Below are 19,961 nucleotides of genomic sequence, written 5' to 3'. Positions count from 1 at the left end.
ACATACCTGGTGCATCGTGGTCTTAAGTATTCTGTATTAGTAAACGTTAGTTGCATTTCTGAAACTGCTATTGCAGTTTGGCAGAAAGCATTTGTAGTGCGCCATGTTTGTTGACCTTCATTGTCCCTGCACACGATCCCAAGAATCTTTGTGGTCGCATCTCGTACCCAGTTTTTCACGCGTTTAGAACATGGTGAATAGAGACGATTGCTCAAGTCAGGTCAGCACTTTTTAACATCCGTCGAAAAGAGCAAGTCATGTCAAGTTCATTTAAGTGTACTATAATATGGCTGGCTTCGCGAGCAAGCAAGATGAAGCTCATTCCTTGCTCTGTTTGGCTACCAACACAAATAAGCACGCTGTGTCTAACCTGCCCGCTCCTGATTATACGCTTTTGGCATTTTTCTTTATAATGAATCCTTTATTCTCCATTTGCCCATTTCCATTAATACACCATGTTTGACCTGAAAATTTTGCATAACCTTTGTTTTCAGTTTCTTCTGTTCACAGTTTTCCTAAGAGGACAATACTTATGTAAATGTTTGGGAGATGTGCAAATATCGAATTTACTAAGTCTCTAAAGTCAATTTTGACCGAGTCCTTTCCGAAACTAGACTATTATAACACTATAACACGATTTTTTTTTCAATTTTGTTATTTATTTTTCATCTTTGTTTATCTTGGCTTGCATCTTATAACGATAATAATAATAATAATAATAATATTAATAATAATAATAATATAAAACAAAACGAGATTTATTAAAATCATTGACAACAATGCTAACTATTAAAATCCTATTTACAATTAATTCGCTTAAAAAAAGAAAAAACTATTCATTCAAAAACACTATTTACAATTCCTGTCGATTTAAAAAGCACTTAATTTAGCTTAAAAAAGTTAATTTAACCAATTAATAATAATAATAATAACAATAACGATGATGATGATAATGACAATGACAATAATTGGAGATTATTGTCAAAATGACAAATGCAAGGACTACGCAAACAACGTGAAAACGTGAAAATACTGTATTTCCGATATTTCGAATGGCAAATACCAGTCTTCATCAGGTTGATTGGAAAGATCACGAAATTACAGAAATATACAGCTATTTCAAGAAAGGTTGTCGGAAAAAGTGCACGCGACAATCCCGAAAGGTGTTTTGGGTGATCTTGAGTTCACTGTTTTTCAAAGAAATTTCAAAGAATGGCACCAGAAACCATGGACGTATGTTTGCGAGTGCTAAAGGAAAGCAACAAAAGTAGATTCGACAGCTACAGTGTCAGGAAAAGTGCATTGATCATATCCCATATTACCTTTCGGGATTGTCGCGTGCACAGTTCTTCCGACAACCTTTCTCGAAATAGCTGTATATGCGGTATTACAATGAGCAGAAAAGACGTAGTATGGTGTTTCTACTTAAAAAAATTGTATAAGATTACAGAGAAAACAAATTAAGATATATACCGTGTGGCAAGAAATTTTTGCAGGAGATTATTTTTGCGGATTGGTGACTTTTTGTGTTTTGCGGGGACTAATTTTTGCGATTAGGACAGATTGGTTTTTCTAGCTGGGAATACGTTTTTGCGATTTTCAGAAGGTACCCAGTACCCAGCATTGATAACATTTTCGTTTTTATTGAGTGCGTGTAATAGAAATGCATATTTCCAAACAATAAAACAGTATTTCGTTGTTTCTGAATGAAAGAGACAAGTTGTGATTGAACAGAAACGATTTCTTAGTAATGTATTTTTTGGGTAGGGAATTTAAGTTAGAGAATATTTCCTCTGGAGTATATTATATACTAAGTATGGTGGCGAATAGATCAATTTCGATATATTAAAATTCATACTTGGCTGTAAGGCTTGTGGGTATAAGACAAAAAAAGTCATCTTGAGGCTCAACAATGAATAATACATTTCTTTTGTTTTATTCCCCCAAGCCTTGGTGCCAAGTATGAATTTTAATACATGTATATCGAAATTGGCCTAGTATAAATCATCACGCCTATTAATGCCCAGAGGCTCATGGGTCCTTCCTTTATGTACGTAATGCGCTTCGTGCGCCTTCCTGATAATGATAATGATAATGATAATGATGATGATGATAAAAAATGAAAAATATATAAAAAAAAATAGTATACTATTTACTTCAGAGTGTTTCAAACCAGTGTATTGGTTGCTCTTTTTCGTCGGTAAAGATCCTTGATTCTAGGTTTGTACTAGACGTAACTCAAAGTTTTACTGAAATTAAGAATCCTCAACCCTTCTGAGACTTTAATTGATTGTGTAGTAAAATTGAAAATACGTACTGTGAAAGAGCTCCTAAGCATGACTGACTCTTTCCACAAAACGTGTTTTAGCCTTCGTAAACTATAAAAAAGGGGATTTGGTATACCTACAGGGCATTTACCCCTTGCTAATACGTCACTAGCCCCTTCATCTGCTTCATTTTGTCCTTAACTAAAGTCTGTTTTGGAGGATTCGTAGTGTGGATTTACCAAATGCCTCTTTCACTGAGAGGTCACGTGGTCTTGTGCTGTACAGTCATTTCCTGTAGTTTCCTATCTTTGCTCTATCAGAAATTAACCTCTGACAAGAGAGAATGATCTTGCTCATTCTCTCTTGCCTCTGATCGGTATGGTTCCATAGTTTTCTGCAAAGTGTTGGATCTGAATTGCTTTTATTTAACAGTATGAAAGGGTATGAGATTCCCTGCTATAGTTTTGACATGCTGGACCCAGCTTTTTTGCGTTGCTTGCAGGATATTGAAATTCCTATTAAAGCTGCCCTACTCAGGGGGACCCAACGACTGTTTTCTGTAAAATATCTGTTCGGAGACGGTGAGGGTAAAGGACGAATGAGCGTGCGGAATGGCATGTGGCATGGCTTGCGGAATGACATAATTATGCGGAATGTAATATATGCAGAATGACTTAAAGAAATAAATAAAACTGAAAATTCCGCCCTTTTTGGCGCCAACCAACTAACAAACAGCCGGGTTTTGATGTTGCGGGCTTGATTACGATGACAATCAAAAAGCCAGGAAAGACTCCTTGACTTCTCACGGTCGATTAGCTTTTCGCAGAGCCACAAAGATTCTACAAAGATTCGCCATTTTCCATAAATTAAATCCCGCAAAATTGTGTCTTTCCGCAAGCCATGCCATATGCCATTCTGCAAACTCATTCTGCCTTTTACCCTTACGGTTCGGAGAAGCAAAAATTGCCTAGAATTTTCTCTTGCTTGACGGGAAGGTTAAAAAGTTCTAAATGACCGTTCCATTCATGAACTATTTTCGAAGCTTATCTAATAAATCCTTTACGATTTTCTAAGTTCAGTTTTTCCCATTTCACACCCTCAGGTTAAAATATTTTTCGCAGAGAAAGGAAACCTAAAATTTTCGGACCGAAATGGCGATGAAGGGAGGAATCAGAAAAATTCTCACTTTCGTAAAACTTTAAATTGCATCTAAAATTTTCGGGAGAATAATACTGAAGCCCTTATAAGGCCGAACAGATGCTTTTATCAGTAGTAGATTGGATTATTGTAATAGCCTTCTGTATGGAATCCCGGAATATCAGACTATGAAATTGCAACGTGTTATGAATGCGAGTGCAAGACTTATATATCGTGCGCACAAGTTTTGTCATATAATACTTGTACTCTACATTGGTTACCAGTGCGCTCCAAGATACATTATAAGATACTCTTGATAACTTTTAAAATTTTGCATGGCCTATCACCTAGGTACCTTTCAGATTTTAATTAGTATTCAACAGCCTTCCTCCTACCATTTGAGGCGCAACGACAATGGTCGTTTGTTGGAAAGATTAAGTGTGAATACTAAGAATAGAAAGAGCTTTCCAGGTAGCTGCTCCTTTCCTATGGAATAAGCTGCCAAGGTCCGCGCGCGAAGCAACGAACTTAGAATCTTTTAAGACTTTAATTAAGACATTTTTATTTAAGGAATCATTTCAGTTATCTTAGTATATCTATATCTTTATTTGTAATTATCTTGTACTCATTTAATGTAAATACTTTTTTTTGATTTTGATAGAAAAATTTAAATGTTATTGTTATTGTTAATGACCGAACAGATAATTTTTTTTAGCGCCACTTAGAATACATTTCTAGAGATTTAAAAGTACTCTGGATAACCTAAAACGTGTTTTCAAATGCATGTTGGAGGAACCCGTCGTTGGGTCAGCCCCTGCCTACTCTGGCATGTTGCAAAGATCAGTCTCCCAGCCCTTTCATGTCAATTACAATAATGCGAATCTTAAGACTGGAGCCCGATGATGTAATTATTCCTCTATTTGCAGTTATTGCCGTGGCAGTTGCTTGCCAGGGAGAAACATTTCTTTAACTGTTTGTTTTCGTTTTCTGTCGACAGCGGTACAACCGTCTCTGACTGGACGCATTTATCGGGCCGTTTCAGGTATTGGGAATTCTCGTTTTCGAATTACCTGTTAAACAGCCCATTACAAAGGGTGGATTTGGGATTCACTTGCGCTTGAAGGAGATGATGAGCATAGTTTAAAATATCTGCCGTTTTCTGTGGCAAAAAAGTTATAGTCGCAGCACAAGAGAAGCTCTCTTCAATGGCTGTTAAGCACATGCACCCTCTAACAGATAATGATAAAGTTGTCTCTTTGCCAAAAAAATCAATTTTGAGGTTCCACAATATTCATGTTTTTCAAAACTTTCGTAGTACAATCTAAGACACCCTAGTTCCCCCCTACAGACGTGCTCTTCCTGTCTCGTTTGGTCCGCTCCTCCTTGGAACGCACCTCCCCGTAAAAAATTCTGGCTGCGGGCATGGGCTTGTACAGTTGTTATTTCTATCGCTTCTCTTGTGTTAATAGTTTGGTCATTTCGTTTCATGATATGCCGTTAACGAGGTGACAATAGCTTGTGAAGCAAGTGATCATGAGCTCTTCAACCAACGCTTTTCCACATCACGATCGAAGCGCGTAATTACGTATCACATATTTTATGGTTCCTTTTAAATTATTTCTACAATTTATATGAAAATATTTATTGCTTTTCCGTGGCCATGAAACTCAAAATAGAAAACAAAAAAATAATAACATTTGGGCTTGACTCGAGGATGGCTCGTGCCTAGCTTGTGGCTGACTCGGGCTGGTGAAATGACCAAACTCAGCTGATGTGGCGTAAAAGGTAGTTCAGTTTAGGTTTTGCGGACGGGTTCGATCGCCAAAAGACACTGAAAAATAACTACATCACAACACAGTACCTTATCAACACCGTGGCCAAGGAGCACGTGCATAAAAGGTATAGTTTTCGCGCAATTTCGTCTGCGACAATATCATTTTCTTTTCATATTTAAGCAGCCGGATAAACAAGTCATGCAGATCCACTATAGAAGACTGCAAGAAAAAGAACATTTATAACTATTGGAACAATTACATATTAACAAAATTTTGCAAAAGAAAATGGTAATTTCCCTTAATTGAGTGGAAGGCAATATGGTCTGAAAATCTTTGCCTAATCAGTTGAGCGATAAAATGTCATAATGTTTTTAATTCCTTCTTCCCAGAAGTGCTATTGTTGCCTAACTGACCATGAAGACTCTAGCTTTTCTGTTAATGGCCCTGATGTTCGCAGAAAAGGCCGAGGCTCAGCCGTCTTGTCCGCCGCCCTGCTGGGGTCCCTGTAGCCGTAAGTATGGACTCTTCCTAAATAAAGTACCCTAGCAACAGAAGGTTACGTCGCTTCTACCTTACCAAGGGACAAGGCCAATAAAAATTCAGATCTTTTTCAAAAGGGCAAATCTATTTTCGCACCATGCCAGCGACAGAAAAACAAAACAAAAATAAAAGACTTTGTACTTAGTGACAGACCATTCATCACGAGGCACTACGCACTGAGTGGCCTAGCGGTAAGAAGTATATGATACTTCGAGTAAATATGTATCCCAAATTAAAACTCCGGAAAAATCTTGCAAGGCCTGTTTTTAAGAAATAAATAATACAGGTTGGACAGTAAGGACAGGTTGAACTGACGATAATCTTGTTGATTATAAATTGACTGACAATCGCAGATCACTCGAACTGTTGCTCGAACTATGCACCGTACAACTCAATTAATATATTTGCCTATTTTAAACACTTAATTTGTAGTATTTTTTCCTTATACTACTACATGATTACATGACAAACTTCTACAATTTGATTGGCTTAGAACAGTGGTATTTCAGCTCAATTTGAAATGCCTACACGTGAAAATTACTAACCTTTTGTGGGTAATAGTATAAACAAATAATAGTATGATTTGTACGTGATATTTGGCATAAATACCACACGTGATATTTCAAGTAATATATCAAACATGAGATGCAGTGTTTCATCACCAGATGAAACACCGAGAAGACAGTTGAAAATACGAGGCGCAGCGGAGTATCTTTGACGAACTTCGAGGTGTTTCATCTGGTGATGAAACACTGTGTCGAATGTTTGATATTTCTTCTGAAACAAAATCATTTTTGAAGGAGAAATTAAGGATGCAAATACTAAGCAGTGTTTCATCCGATTTCCAAACACTCATTAAACATTAATTTCCTTTGTATTTTCTTAATGAATTATTAACGAGTTTGAGAAAATTGTGTCAAATTTCACTCGCCTAACGACTCGTGAAATTACGTATAACAATTTCGAAATATCACTCGTCGTATTTATGCCAAATATCACTACAAATCATGCTATTACCGATACAAAGCTGACAGCTATTTGCTTAAAAAACTGCATTTAAGTATTTGAAAGAATACTTTAGTGTTAGTTCGTAACTTCTTAAAACAACATATCATATTTTATTGTTAGTAGGCTCTTACCTTCTGGAAAAGTTGCGACTAGCTAAAACATTTTACAAAACGAGTTTGGTTTTACTGCTTTTGTTTAAAATGAAGGTAAATAATTTGAATTGTTGACTTTTTTATGCTTTCATGCAACCGAAAAATCATAGAGCAAATATCGCCACGGACAGGGTGGATTGCCTGATACCAGTCCTCTGATTTGCTACCATGTGACTCAAAAAGCCACTAAAATCGCAGAAAACCTAATTGGTGGTTTATAATGCATATTATTCTTTCAGAGACTCTGAAAAAGGTGAAAATCTTGTTAGATGAAGTGAGTGAGGTAAAACAACTCGTAGGTGAGTAACTATCTGCAAACACGCATCGAGATACCAAATTAAGCCAAATACAAGCCTATTAAACCTTTGCTGCTCTCTAGCTTCTATTTTTCTTGTACAGTCAGCCCCCGTCAGCCCCTCACGGACATCCCCTTATTAGAGACACCTCATTATTACGGACAGTTTGCTTTGTTGTCGGAGAAAGAAAGCCCTTCCATTTTCTCTAAATTCAACCGCTTAGTACGGACAGTCCATTGTTATGGACTCTTCTAAGGCTCCCGCAATGTCCGTATTAACAGAGTTTGACTGTACTTCTACCCGAAATCATTTGGAGTCACGTGTTTTAAGCGGTACGGCATGGCTTGGGCCTGAGAACGTAACGCCTTACAGGGATCTCATATCTGACTAGAATATGGTCACGTGGTACAAAAAACACCTTGCTGGATGGCAAGCAATTGCAACGCAGTGGGTCCTTGAAAAGAAAGGATATTAGCTTTTTGAATGATACCGTGACCTCTTTGTTTTCAGTCTTGCCCTCGTTTGCCATCTACGCGGGCATCTAGCACGATGTTTTTTTGCACCGTGTGATCGTATTCAGCAAAGGACCCATCATATTAAAGAAAAAGTCGCATTATCTCGTAAGCAACAGGTTCTTATAAAACGTACCAACTGCTATTCCTGTGTTGAACATAAATTGTGAAATTGTCCATTTTAAGAAATCAAGCTTTTAAGATAGCTAGACATTCAAATTCATCTCATCAAATTTTCAACGCGAAATGCCGAGTAACTATATTTCAAAGCACGGTGAATTCTGAATAAGCTTTGAGTTCAAGTTCCAGTTCATTTATTCACAATTAATCAATTACAATACAACAACAAAAAGAAAAAAAGAAGTAAAAACAGAGCTAACTGTACATTGCATTAAACAGAACAAAGGGAAAAAAGTGTGTAGCAGCCAAAGGAGCAAAGCTTTCGAGTCGGGCTACTACCACAGAGCGGTTAGAAGTGGGTGGAGATTATACAGTACTTATAAAAAACTAGTCATGGAGTTCTGGCTAAATTAATCATATTGAAAAGGAAGGGTATATAAGAGTAATGATAACTATTTAAATTAAATAATTAAATAAATAGAGCTAAATAACAGATTAATGTTGTTCAAGATGCCTGACTGTCAAGTAGAAAGAGTTTATATTCTTTTTTTAAAACTGTTCAAAGGGGGACACTTAATTTTCATTTGTGTTGCTTCCCAGGTCTGTGATGCAACTACGCTAAACCTTGCTAGGCCTATTAATTAGTTCTGGAAAATGATCTGCACAGATTTTGATTAGTGGCATACCTAGTATTGTAATTATGGACAGCCGAAGCCGGTTGAGCTAAGTCATAGAGGGCAGGAGGTGTATCATTTTCTTGTTTAATAAAAAATGGAGCATTTCATTCTAAAAATTTAAAGGGTTGATTTGATCTCTTTTTGTATCAAAAGCCGTGAATCAAACGTTCGTCAAGCTCAATACGGACCCAGTGTGTTTTGGGACAAAGGACGACGCCTATGGTGAATTTCAGGCTTTGAAAGGTGGCAAACTAAGGAAGGTCAAGTTGGTTCATCTGTATGGATACATTACCTGTGCTAAACCCTCTCCCATATATTGGTCACATTGGGGTTGTGGCCTTTTCAAAGCTGGTGGCAGTACGGATTTCATTATCGTGGCCTTGACAGACGAAAGCAATGAGATTCTTTTCCCGCCTAAAATGTTGCGTGAAGGTGCCCACGTGCACGGTTGGGTTTTGGTTCCTGGTTACAACTCTTATTCGCCTGAGCTTGTTATGTCGATTTACGACGCTCCTGTTTCCGTTACCGCTGGTCAGAAGCTGCGCCTGTGGTACATCGAGGATTTGAAGAAATCCCATGAATTCGATAACCATGGAAAAGCATGCGCCGACATTTACGGTGAATTCATGTGACTGAATTCTTCATGCTCATGGGGCAACTGGTAACTAAAGGGAATATATGTTATCAATAGTAGACAACTCGGAGGCAGACAACTTTGGAAGGGCACGCACTGATTAGTTCAGGGTGAATTAAATTCTTGTTTAATTTATACATGGTCTTGATAAGTTGTAAGGCAACTATTAAACTAAGGGAATAAAAAAAAAATAAAATGAACATGAAAAGAAAACCTTTTTTTGATACTACAAGTGAATTTGTCATTTAGCCCACGTTCGACATTTGAAAATTTAAACATGACTCCGAGGCTCCGCTTCCATGTACAATTTTCGAAGCTTATGTCTAATGGTCTAATAATAGCCCTACGATTTTCTGAAGTTAAATTTTAACGCATTTCACCCCCCAGGTTTAGCTATTTTTCGTATAAAAAGGAAACCTACAATTTTGGGACGCAAAAAGTACTCGGGGTAGCCTAAAAAGTGTCACTATGCATTTAGGGGAAACTGTCGTTGGGTAGCCCTCACTCCTTGTATTCACCATTTTTACACAGGCCATAATGCAACTTCAGTTTACCCCCAAAAATTTTGCATAACGATTGTCTTCGATTTCTCTTGGAACGACTGTAATACACAGGAGAAATTGGAAACAATGGTTTATATGCAAAATTTTGGAGGGTAAACAAGATGCATTATCGTCTATGTGAAAATGGTGAATTGCTGGTTTGCAAATGACGTCAAAGAGGCCATGTTAGTGGTCAAGAACAAATGCATTTCTCTCCTCTGGGAACTAAACGCCATTTTCATGTAAATTCTTTGAAAAGAATTTTAATGTATTGACAACCAATACAGCGGCTATTTTCATGTTTATGAACTGTTGAATGATGACTTCTCGCTTTCATAGAAAACTCTAATGATACAAGCTGGTGCCTTTCAGATTTACACCAACATGCGCAAGGCAGTTCTACACCAATGTCCTTTTCCCAAATGCTGATTTCAATATGTGCCAAGATATCTTAAATTCTGAACTTGAGAAAGTGCCTAAATGGTTGATGAGTAATAAACCCACAGTTAACATAAAGACAACCAACTATGTTATTTTTAAGGTGCGCCAAAGACAATTACCCTCTGTCCTTTTTAATATAAAGAATAACAACGAAAATTTTGAACGTAAGACACATACTAAATTTCTAGGTGTTTATGTAGATGAAAATTTAAATTGGAAAGATCATGTCAAGTTATTTGCCAATAAGGTCTCTAAATCTATTGGTATTATTACAAAAGGCAGATTCTACCTTTCTATGCCATCGTTTCGTACCCTACATCTTGCCCTTCTCTATCCTTACCTGCAATATGGAACTATTGTTTGGTGGGGATCTACGTATATAACTACTTTGAATAGACTTATTGTGTTGCAGAAACGTATCATAAGAGTAATCACTAAGTCCTGTTTTGATACCCCCAGTGCTCCATTATTATATGAGCTTAATTTTCTTAATATAATCAATATTTATATGCTGCAGGAAGGCTTGTTCATGTTCTACTTCAAGAAGAAGTTACTTCCGGTAGGCTTCCATGATATGTTCTTGTCTAGCTCTCAACTTCATTCTTGTGATACAAGAAATGCCATATGAATTACAGATCTCACTTTTCCAGAACCAATTTTAGGAAATTTACCATAGCATATCAAGGCCCAAAGTTTTGGAATACCCTCCCTGCTGAACTCAGCTTAACTTCAAAAAATGTCTTTAAAAAGAACTTACATAGATTTTTAGTCCAAGAAACTACTCTGTTTTAAATCATTTCCGTATTGTTGATTAATAATTTCTAGTATAACCTATTTTTTTTTTCTTTTCCTGCTTAATTTTAACTATTAGAATTGATTTTTAGACTATTAACTAGAACGTTTTTTTTCCTAAGAACTATTTGATACCCGACATTAATTTGATATTGTTGATTGATAATTATACCTCTTAACCTTATTACCTATACTTAGCTTATTCTTGTCATTTATGTTCTTAAATAACTTTGAATTTGTTTGTAAATAAGTACCCTGAATGTGACAGGCTTCATGACTTTTTATTCGGGCTGCCCTGCCACTTCTGGTGGTAATCAGATCAATAAATAAATAAATAAATAAATAAATAAATTTGGTCAGTGAAACGTTTATCGTATCAGGCTCGGGAAATTTTTAGAATTTGGACAAAAAAGGAATAATAATTTCCTTCGCCTAAAGGCTCGGGAAATTATAAGGATTTGGACAAAACGCGCGCGAAATTATTCCCTAATTTCACTCGTCACCATTTGATTACACATACCAATCGTGGGTTTTTGACATGCATATGTTTATCGTATCGATCGAGAACTCCACACACTGAAAAGTTTAGAGCTTAAATTTTGGCCTAAGTTCGAATTTTTCGACAAAATACCTGATAGAATCCTTCTTGATGTTTTCTTTCGTGTGTTTAGGTTTTTCTAAAGCGTATTGAAATTCCCTGACATCTTCATTCATAATAATTTTTAAAACTTTACGCCATCTTGGCGTTGAGACGTACAGAACGTTGCCGATGGGCAGTTTTGTAATTTCACATTTGAAATCAAATAAACGCTGCAATTTCGCGCCAAAGCTAAGGAGTAATTTGTCACCCATACATACTTATCTTCTTTTACCTCTCAAATTCCTGGCTTTGTGTGTTAAACGGTTTTGGCTTAGAGTTTTAAAGGTGTGGCACTTAAAACCAAAAACTGAAAAATAAAAGGCCTACTGCCGCTATTTTTTTAACATAGCAAAAAGAACTAATCAAAAGCCCCAACCAAAACCAGAAAAAAATGGGTAACATTCGTGTATTTAACAAAACGATAAGTTATCAAGTAGAGGGTTCGTTAGAAACGAAGATCTACTGTTTTAAATCTCAATGACTTAACTTAAACCTTACTCTTTAAGATGGAACGCTCCCGTCAATTTGCGTGAGTAAATATGGTGGAAGAGCGAGGTCGGCGGCAATTTTAGACAGCCTCATAGAAGGTGACTAATAGGGCGCGATCCATTCGACCAAAATTCAGACCGGTCGGACCGGGAAAAGAGGACCACCTCAAAAGGTGGACCTGTTTTTTCGAAACTTTTCCGCTTGGACCGAACCGATCCATTGAGTTTTGGACCGAAATTTCCGGAAATTTTGGTTGAATGGATCGCGCCCATAGTCTCTGTATCTCGTTGTTAAAAACAACATGGCAACTTAAATTCTCTGAACTTGTCAATATATTGAACTTATCGCCTCTCCGCGTATGATTCCAAGAAAGCCCTCTTTCCAGCAAGTTGCTTTTAGGCTGACATGACGATAATCTCTTGAAACCCAATATTTGTTACCAAACCCGGTCCGGTCTTGCTCCAACACTGAGACAATGTTTCGCAGTATTGGTGTCTTCGTTTGCACGCCGACGATTACTTTCAGTCGAATTGTTACGCAATTTCGTTCAACGCAAACACTTGAAGTTAATTTTAGTATTCGTGCATACGCAGTCTTTCTCAGAGTGGCTGAATATTTGACCGCTTCCTATAGTTTTAATTCTTTTTAAAGATTGAAATAGAACATGATTATACTCTTATACGTCAAGTTGCTGAGACGACGTAACTGACTGGATGTACTAACACTATATCAGGATTCAGACAGCTTTTATTTTTCTGCCTAGCTTTAGGTACAGTATCACCCTTTCTATCTTCCCACAAAATCTAGATACATTCCCATCAGTGCATGCAAAGTTCAGTTTTTCTAAGAATGTTTGTAATGAAAATCGCGTGTTTGTACTTACTGGTTTTTGAGTCAGTTAAGTAAGCACCAATTTTAAGGGATATCTTGGAACATTTCATGCACCAATCTGCTTCTATTTTACAAACATATCGATATTACTTTATTGTAGAAATGATCACACTGCGAGCACCTTAACCATATTCAGACCGGCCATTTATTTGCTTCCTGTGACCGTCCCTCCCCCCTCCCCCCCCCCAACTATAAGTTTAAAAACGCTCACGATAAGGTACAAAAGCAACACAGAATGATGCTCTTATAATTTCCAACATCTAGCTAACACATTAATAATCCTTACAATAACAGTTAGTTCATGATGGCGTCGTTTTTATTCATCCCGCAGAATGCCTAATATATGTTGTTCTCGAGACATTTACTTCCATTTCAACATAGTTCGTAGATCGGTCATATACATATTACGCCCAATCATGCAATGCTTTACTTTTCCATTTAAAAGATGTTAGCTCTCATATTAACCAAAATGGCGCGTAAGTAAGTAAAACAACGACACTTGGCACTAGCTTACATGGAAAGGGCGGACGGTCAGTCGGTAGTACTTACGCCGCTGACGTTATCTGCAAAATTTTTCGTATCGGTAGGTACCTGAGATTTTCTTACCTGTGGTACTCCGCTGCTTGGTCTCGCCGCGCGAATCCTCACTGTAACTAACCGTTTTTTCATAGTCTCTGTGAAGTGTTTTGAATTTGGTTGTTCGGAGTGGAAATTGGAGAAAAAGGATGAGACAAAACGCATCAGTCTCGGACGGGATTAAAAATGCAGAACTGGTCCACGGGCACGCCTGATTCATATGTAACACGCGAAAAAGCATACTACTATATTATGGGATGAGCAATGACCAATGCTGTATCGTTTGTAGGCGAAAACACCCTTATCAAAGGACTATTTTAGCCCACTCTCGAACTTAGTTCAGTTCCGGTTCCGTATAAGCCCTTGGAAATAACAAGATTTTGAGCATTGAGGTGCTGTATTTGACTCGAACGGACCAAAATTCGAAACCAAGACATACAATTCTTTTAGATCTACTGTCCGTCGCAAACTTGATGAAATGATTAGTGCGGTATTTGAGGTATTTGCCGCGGGTTTATTATCTGATACAGTTGTTAGTGAAGCAATCTAATTTAAGACTAAAAAGACACGCGATACAAAGTTCATCAGTATATTAGCCAAACTACTTTTAAGTAGGATTAACTGATAATCTTTACCCAATAAACTCAGTTATCAAAATATGGCACAAAAAGTGCTGGGCAACTTAAATAAACGTCCTAGGGAAAGTTTGTCAGGGTAAACGAAAAAAAAAAGGAACAATCGATCCGTGGTTTAAATATTCAATCTATCTGACTATGTATTGCATACGGAATCCTTATATTTCATATGTTGTGATATATCCTTTGCCCCTTGTAAATTCTTCCAGATGAACATATTTAAAGTTCTAATCTTGATTTCCAAGGGCCCTTTTGAAATGATCAACCCAGTGGCATAGCCTTTCTGGGTACTATTCGACAAGTCTTATTCTAATATCAAAGTTGCATATAAAGTACAAAAGAAAAAAAAGGAAAGAAAAAGAAAAAAAGATGATATTGGCAACATATTAGTTGGGCAGAAACATAACTTTTAATTGGTATTCCCGAAGAAACGATCGAGTGAGTTGCCCCTTCGAATTTTGGTTAAGCCCTTTAATAGATGAATTGAGCAAGACCAGATAACAAGTAATGACTTTTATTATCTGTTCAAAGCACTTAAAAGTGATAAAAGAAATAAATATTAAAATAATAAAAAAACACAGACCGTAGACGTGCGTCAAATCATCGTAACAGGTTTGCACTTTTGTTTTTTGAATGATAAGTTGTTTGGGTTTGAATATCAAAATGTCGCGTTTCCATGTCTGGTGTGCGGCAATTTTAACTACTCTTGTTCATGAAGCAATAAGTTATCTTCGCAAATTGGAAAAAGTTTGTTTTACTTTGTAACCCACATTTATCAAAGGTTCATAATAATCTTCTTTTGCAAAAATTTAATCTGACCCACCACAGGAAGCAAATGCAATTTTGAAGCAATAATATTAAAGTCACCGGAAACAGAACAGGTAGCCCATGCACTGTTGCGTAGGGTTTAAAATATGGGAGAAAAACAATTGTTTCTGTAGCCTACGAATGTTAAAGGAATTTAATAAAAATCGACTAACTCTGCTTAATTTTTGTGTTTCTTCTTTCCTGTGTGGTTTCCGAGCCGATATATGGTCATTTAATGGGTATTATTGGAACTGGTTTGTTCTCTCTATAACTGAGAATCTATATTAGTGTAACCAAGACAGCGGATAAAAACTACCTCAAACAACAATCTCGCACTTGTTAAATTTTGCCAAAAAATCGTCCGAAGTATAATATCCCTGAATGTTTATTCACTGTTCTGTAAGAGTCACCAACAACAACATGTCGGCCACTAAACGTACCAATACTTGTTTGGCGGCTTTTTTCACGGAGTTTTTGAAAACTCCGTACGTGTGAGTTACTTGCCCAAAGGGTTGTTAGAAAAAAGTTGGCTCCTCCACTTCATCAGATTAGTGGAAGTTTTTAAAATAAAACTTAAAATATATTTACAATCAAAGTAACCGTTATCAGGAATGTTTTCGTTCTTAATCAACTTAATATGTCAGGAAGTCTAAATAAATAAATAATCAAAATTATCATCAAAGTGTGTAGAACACTTTCAAAGCATTCGCATTATCAGCTAATAGAGTGAAATTAATTATTTATAAATAAAACATAAGAAAAGACAAAACTTTCTTGAACACAAATATAAAATCTCGAAATGTCAATCTAAATATATTTCAGACCTTTTCTCGTTTAGACGGGGATATAGGCTCAATACGTGGGCGAAAATATCAAAATAGGATGGGCCAATCAAAAACTCATTAGACATATTGCGTAGGGCGGTTTGAACAGATACAAAATGAGACTTAAGAAATCATTCTTATCAAACCAGACCCAAACCGTACTCCTTGGCAAGCTGAAGACATCATCTCAGAGACTTCGAGAAAAAGGTGTTCGTCATGTCTCCGACTGTTTGGTTTGGTTTGTGGTTCAGTTTGTTTTTCGTCTTGTGCAAAAGCGCTTCCGTCCCTAAACAAAAACTGTATGCAAAACTGGCAAAAGGTAGGTATGGTAAACGACACCTTTACGGTGCTTTTTATCTCAAACTAACCATCCTTAAATCCTCGAAGCAGCAGTTATGTTAGTACCCACGTCATTACCCGTTTTATCTTATATCTTTTATTAACCATAGTGTATCACTGCTAACTCAAAAAGTGGCTGCGGGAGTTGAAACTCTTAGACCTAAGTATCATCAATTAGAAAACGCTGTTGGACAACATTTCCGAAAACAAATCTGAACCAGAAAGAAATAAACTTAATGACCTCCGTCATACTAAAAAGTTCGCTTCCAAAACCTTGAAAAAGAAACGTCAAAACTACTAAGAGGAAAATTTAATGTTTAGTATTACTAAAATGTTTGTTAACAAAAATATATATTCTCTGCTTTAATCCTTACTGAGGCATACCATTGTTGTAAGCTTGTCGATACTAAACTTATCGTCAATCAGTAAATGATTTCAATAATGCCTTGTCCCATTATAAGCGAACAGAAACTCATCACAATCGAGTAATTGCATCGCAAATCATTTTAAAGGAAATTCAATTCGGTATGCCTCATTACTTCGACCTCACGATATTTAGGTCGAGCTTCATTATCAAACTTCAACCCTCGAAGTATTCAAATAAAAGATCTCATACTCATTAAGACAATCAAGTATCAAGCCAATTATTTTATTCTAGTTCGGTCTATGTTAAAATCACTCTCTTTTGTCTAAAATGTAAATTTTCAGGAGCCTATGTTTATTTTTTAACACTCCACTCATTGTATCCTCTATGATTGTAATTACTGTAAAATTGTGATAAGATTGTTTCTAAACGGAATGTTAAAAAATATGTAAAAATAACTGACAGTGTAATAAAATTTTAAAATAACGCAATTAAGCCTAGCCAAATAGCTTTATATTAGATGTTTCGAGTGAACCTCAGTAGACAAATTAAACAAGAGCGGAGAAGTGAAATTGATTCTAAAGAAATAAAAGGAGTAAAAGTGAACCAGGGCTATGAAAAAGGAGTTCCTTTCCAAAATCAAGTCACTGTTCGACAGGGTTTTGCTAAAACAATAGGCAATGTTCCGCAAAGTTGGTGATTTCGCGGTTATTTTTGTCATATTGTTACGTAATTTCTTTTAACGAAAACACTTGAGATTGATTTTGGCATTCGTGCGTATGTAGTCTTTCTGAGTGGATTTGGATATTTGATCACTCTCTAAACGAGTATTTATCATTCATGATAAGGCTTGGTGCTGACAACATAGTTTAGTCCATCAGGTTTCCGTGACGACGTGTGGCGTTAATCAAAATAATCTCTAAAATAGCATTTTACTAAGGTTAAATAATTTTTATCTGAATGGACATGCTCACACCTTATCAGGAATCAGAAAGCTTTTTTCTGTTTGGTTTAGAGTACAGTATTCCCGCAAAATCTAAGTACAAACACTTGTTAAAGCTCACCAATCCGTGCACAAGATGATGCCTAAATTTCCTAAGAAGGTTTATAATGAAACTCGTGTGTAATAAATTAGTACATTCGGTACTTACTTGTTACAAGTCAGCTAATTAAACTAGAATTATCGGCATTAAAAGAAAAACTACATCAAAAATATCAACAACAACGAGTTTGCTTCGAGTATTCTCTAGTAAACACCAGTTGCGAACATGATAGTGGATAGTGGAGGCTTCGAGTTAACCTTTTTTCTTGTCTCTTTGCCGGCTTGAAAACATTCCAGTAATTAAAAACATGTGAAGACTGTAATTCTTACCAGCCTTATGTTCTGTAACTAATAGGGGAAAATGTGGCACACAGTCGACAGCGCCGTCAAATGGGCAACTGTGGAGGGTCTCCATTCAACCCCATGACTGAATTATGCTGCAGTGGAAGTGTAGCACCCAAAGTGGGGCGAACGCCCCTCTGCTGTGACAGTAACTCCTACGACCCCGCAACTCAGATGTGCTGTGAAGGTAACCCATCAAACAAGCCGCTAGGGGTAGGGGCAATTCCGAGCTGCTGTGGAAGCGACGCATATGATGCAGCTACTGCCCTGTGCTGCAATGATAATGTATACTTCAAAGCAACAGGGCCGAATGCAATGCCAGGATGCTGTGGAGACCAAGCATATAATGCTGCCACCCAGTTATGCTGTGACAGTAGTAACCCAGTACCAAAGATTGGATCCCTTCCAGGATGCTGTGGAAGCAACGGCTACGACGCTAACACCACCTTATGCTGCGATAGTAACGTCGTTTTCAAGGCAGGGCCACTGGGTGGCTGCTGTGGAAGCCATGGGTACGATGGCGCTACCCAGTTATGCTGTGATAGTGTGGTTTTACCCAAGCCAGGGGCAGGGGGAGCCTGCTGTGGAAGCCTGGCATACGATCAGGCAACTCAGTTATGCTGCGAGGGAATGCCAATCTACAAGGTAGGAAACAGCTCAGCCTGCTGTGGTACTCAGACATACGACCAAGCCACTCAGCTCTGCTGCGGCGGTAACGTGGTTATTAAGACAGCGACAAGGTCCGTCTGTTGTGGACCAACCTCCTTTAATCCAAGCACTCAGATATGTTGTGATGGACATGCTTCTCCGAGGGCAGGATATCAGATGCCGACATGCTGTGGAGGGAGCGTGTACGATCGAGCTAACAGTTTATGTTGCGATGGCGTCCCAGTCGTTAAGACGGCATCGCGGCAAAACTGCGTAGGGCTCGCCTAATTGACTCAACTACAGTGTACTTCTTAGGGCCTGTTTACATGAAGGTGGGGGACCCAGGTAGGTGAGGTAACCCACTTAGGTGGGGTAACTCGCTAGTCCATATAATCTCTCTTATGGTCACCCCACCCATCATGTAAACGTAATCAATTTAAAATGAGAGTTTATATGGACATGCGGGTTACCCCACCTACGCAGGTTACCTCACTTACCTGGGGTCCCCCACCGCCATGTAAACAAGCCCTTAGATAACATTCTTTTTTCTATAAATAAAACTCCAAATAATGAAGTAAACTAAAAAAGGAAAAAGAACAAAGAGAAGGAAGTGAATTTCCACTGTACAGTGGTGTAATAACTGATAAAAGTGTGGAGATTGAAACATAGTGCGAAATTGTAAAAGACGATCGGAGTGCAGGCCGTGAATCATTGGAATTAACAGAATAAAACTAAGAAGTACTAGCTTGTACTTCTCTTGTCTCGAAACGTAGTTTCGTCCAGTTCACTGTCAGGGAAACTCAGGGGTAAATAATATTTTAAAGGAACATAAATTTCAGAGTACATTTTAAATTGTTAGACTCTATAAGGCACCAAACGAGTGTAAGTTCACCAAGTCGCCGTATGCTTCCATTAAAACTAATTTAGATAAACTTTCAAACGCTTTTCCCTGTTCTTGGCCTAAAACGGATAAAATGTCCGTAAAATTTGGAAAACACGATGCTGCCAGATAAATAACATTCTTATTTATTCAGTATATCTCGCCCTTTCTGATTGGTTCCAATCCCCCGGCAAATTCTTCATAACCAACTGGCGCTTACCATATTAGAAAGATGCGGATAATATACTTTCGATTCGACGGTGTATTTGCTTGGAAATGAGGTTGATCGATGGTATATTTGCCTAGAAACGAGGCTGCTTGAGCAATAGTGAAATCACAAAAGCGTTCTGGGCTATTTGAAGAAGAAATAGTTGCATTTTTTATTAAACTGTGCGGTACTTCAACTGATGCTAGAACACGCAAAACATATTGCTCGATAGATGTTATCTACTTTTAGAGGAGTATATATCGGCAAGAAAAAAATCTGTTCAGTTATATCCTAGCTTATCCTGCAACCTTGCCGAGATATAGGCCAAAGGTTTAAAGAAAGTCTAATAAAATAAACGATGAAAAAGTTGTCGAACTCGGGTT

General features: G+C 37.4%; 2 protein-coding genes across 2 annotated transcripts; both read left to right on the top strand.

The window, feature by feature from the left end:
• The first annotated feature begins 5,129 nt into the window (after nucleotides 1–5,129).
• Nucleotides 5,130–9,251, top strand: LOC140930569 (uncharacterized). Its single transcript, XM_073380291.1, has 4 exons — nucleotides 5,130–5,303; nucleotides 5,569–5,690; nucleotides 7,119–7,178; nucleotides 8,638–9,251. The coding sequence occupies exons 2-4, from the start codon at nucleotides 5,594–5,596 to the stop codon at nucleotides 9,114–9,116; spliced, it is 636 nt and encodes a 211-aa protein (XP_073236392.1). The 5' UTR covers nucleotides 5,130–5,303; nucleotides 5,569–5,593; the 3' UTR covers nucleotides 9,117–9,251.
• A 6,648-nt stretch (nucleotides 9,252–15,899) lies between these two features.
• LOC140930568 (uncharacterized) lies at nucleotides 15,900–18,895 on the top strand. The gene is made up of 2 exons (XM_073380290.1): nucleotides 15,900–16,074; nucleotides 17,856–18,895. The coding sequence occupies exons 1-2, from the start codon at nucleotides 15,972–15,974 to the stop codon at nucleotides 18,776–18,778; spliced, it is 1,026 nt and encodes a 341-aa protein (XP_073236391.1). The 5' UTR covers nucleotides 15,900–15,971; the 3' UTR covers nucleotides 18,779–18,895.
• The last annotated feature ends 1,066 nt before the right edge of the window (nucleotides 18,896–19,961 follow it).

Source organism: Porites lutea, chromosome 3 (genome assembly GCF_958299795.1).
Source record: "Porites lutea chromosome 3, jaPorLute2.1, whole genome shotgun sequence".
NCBI classification, from domain to species: Eukaryota; Metazoa; Cnidaria; class Anthozoa; order Scleractinia; family Poritidae; genus Porites; species Porites lutea.
The sequence above is the reverse complement of the archived record's forward strand: the minus strand, read 5'-3'. Positions and strand labels throughout refer to the sequence as shown.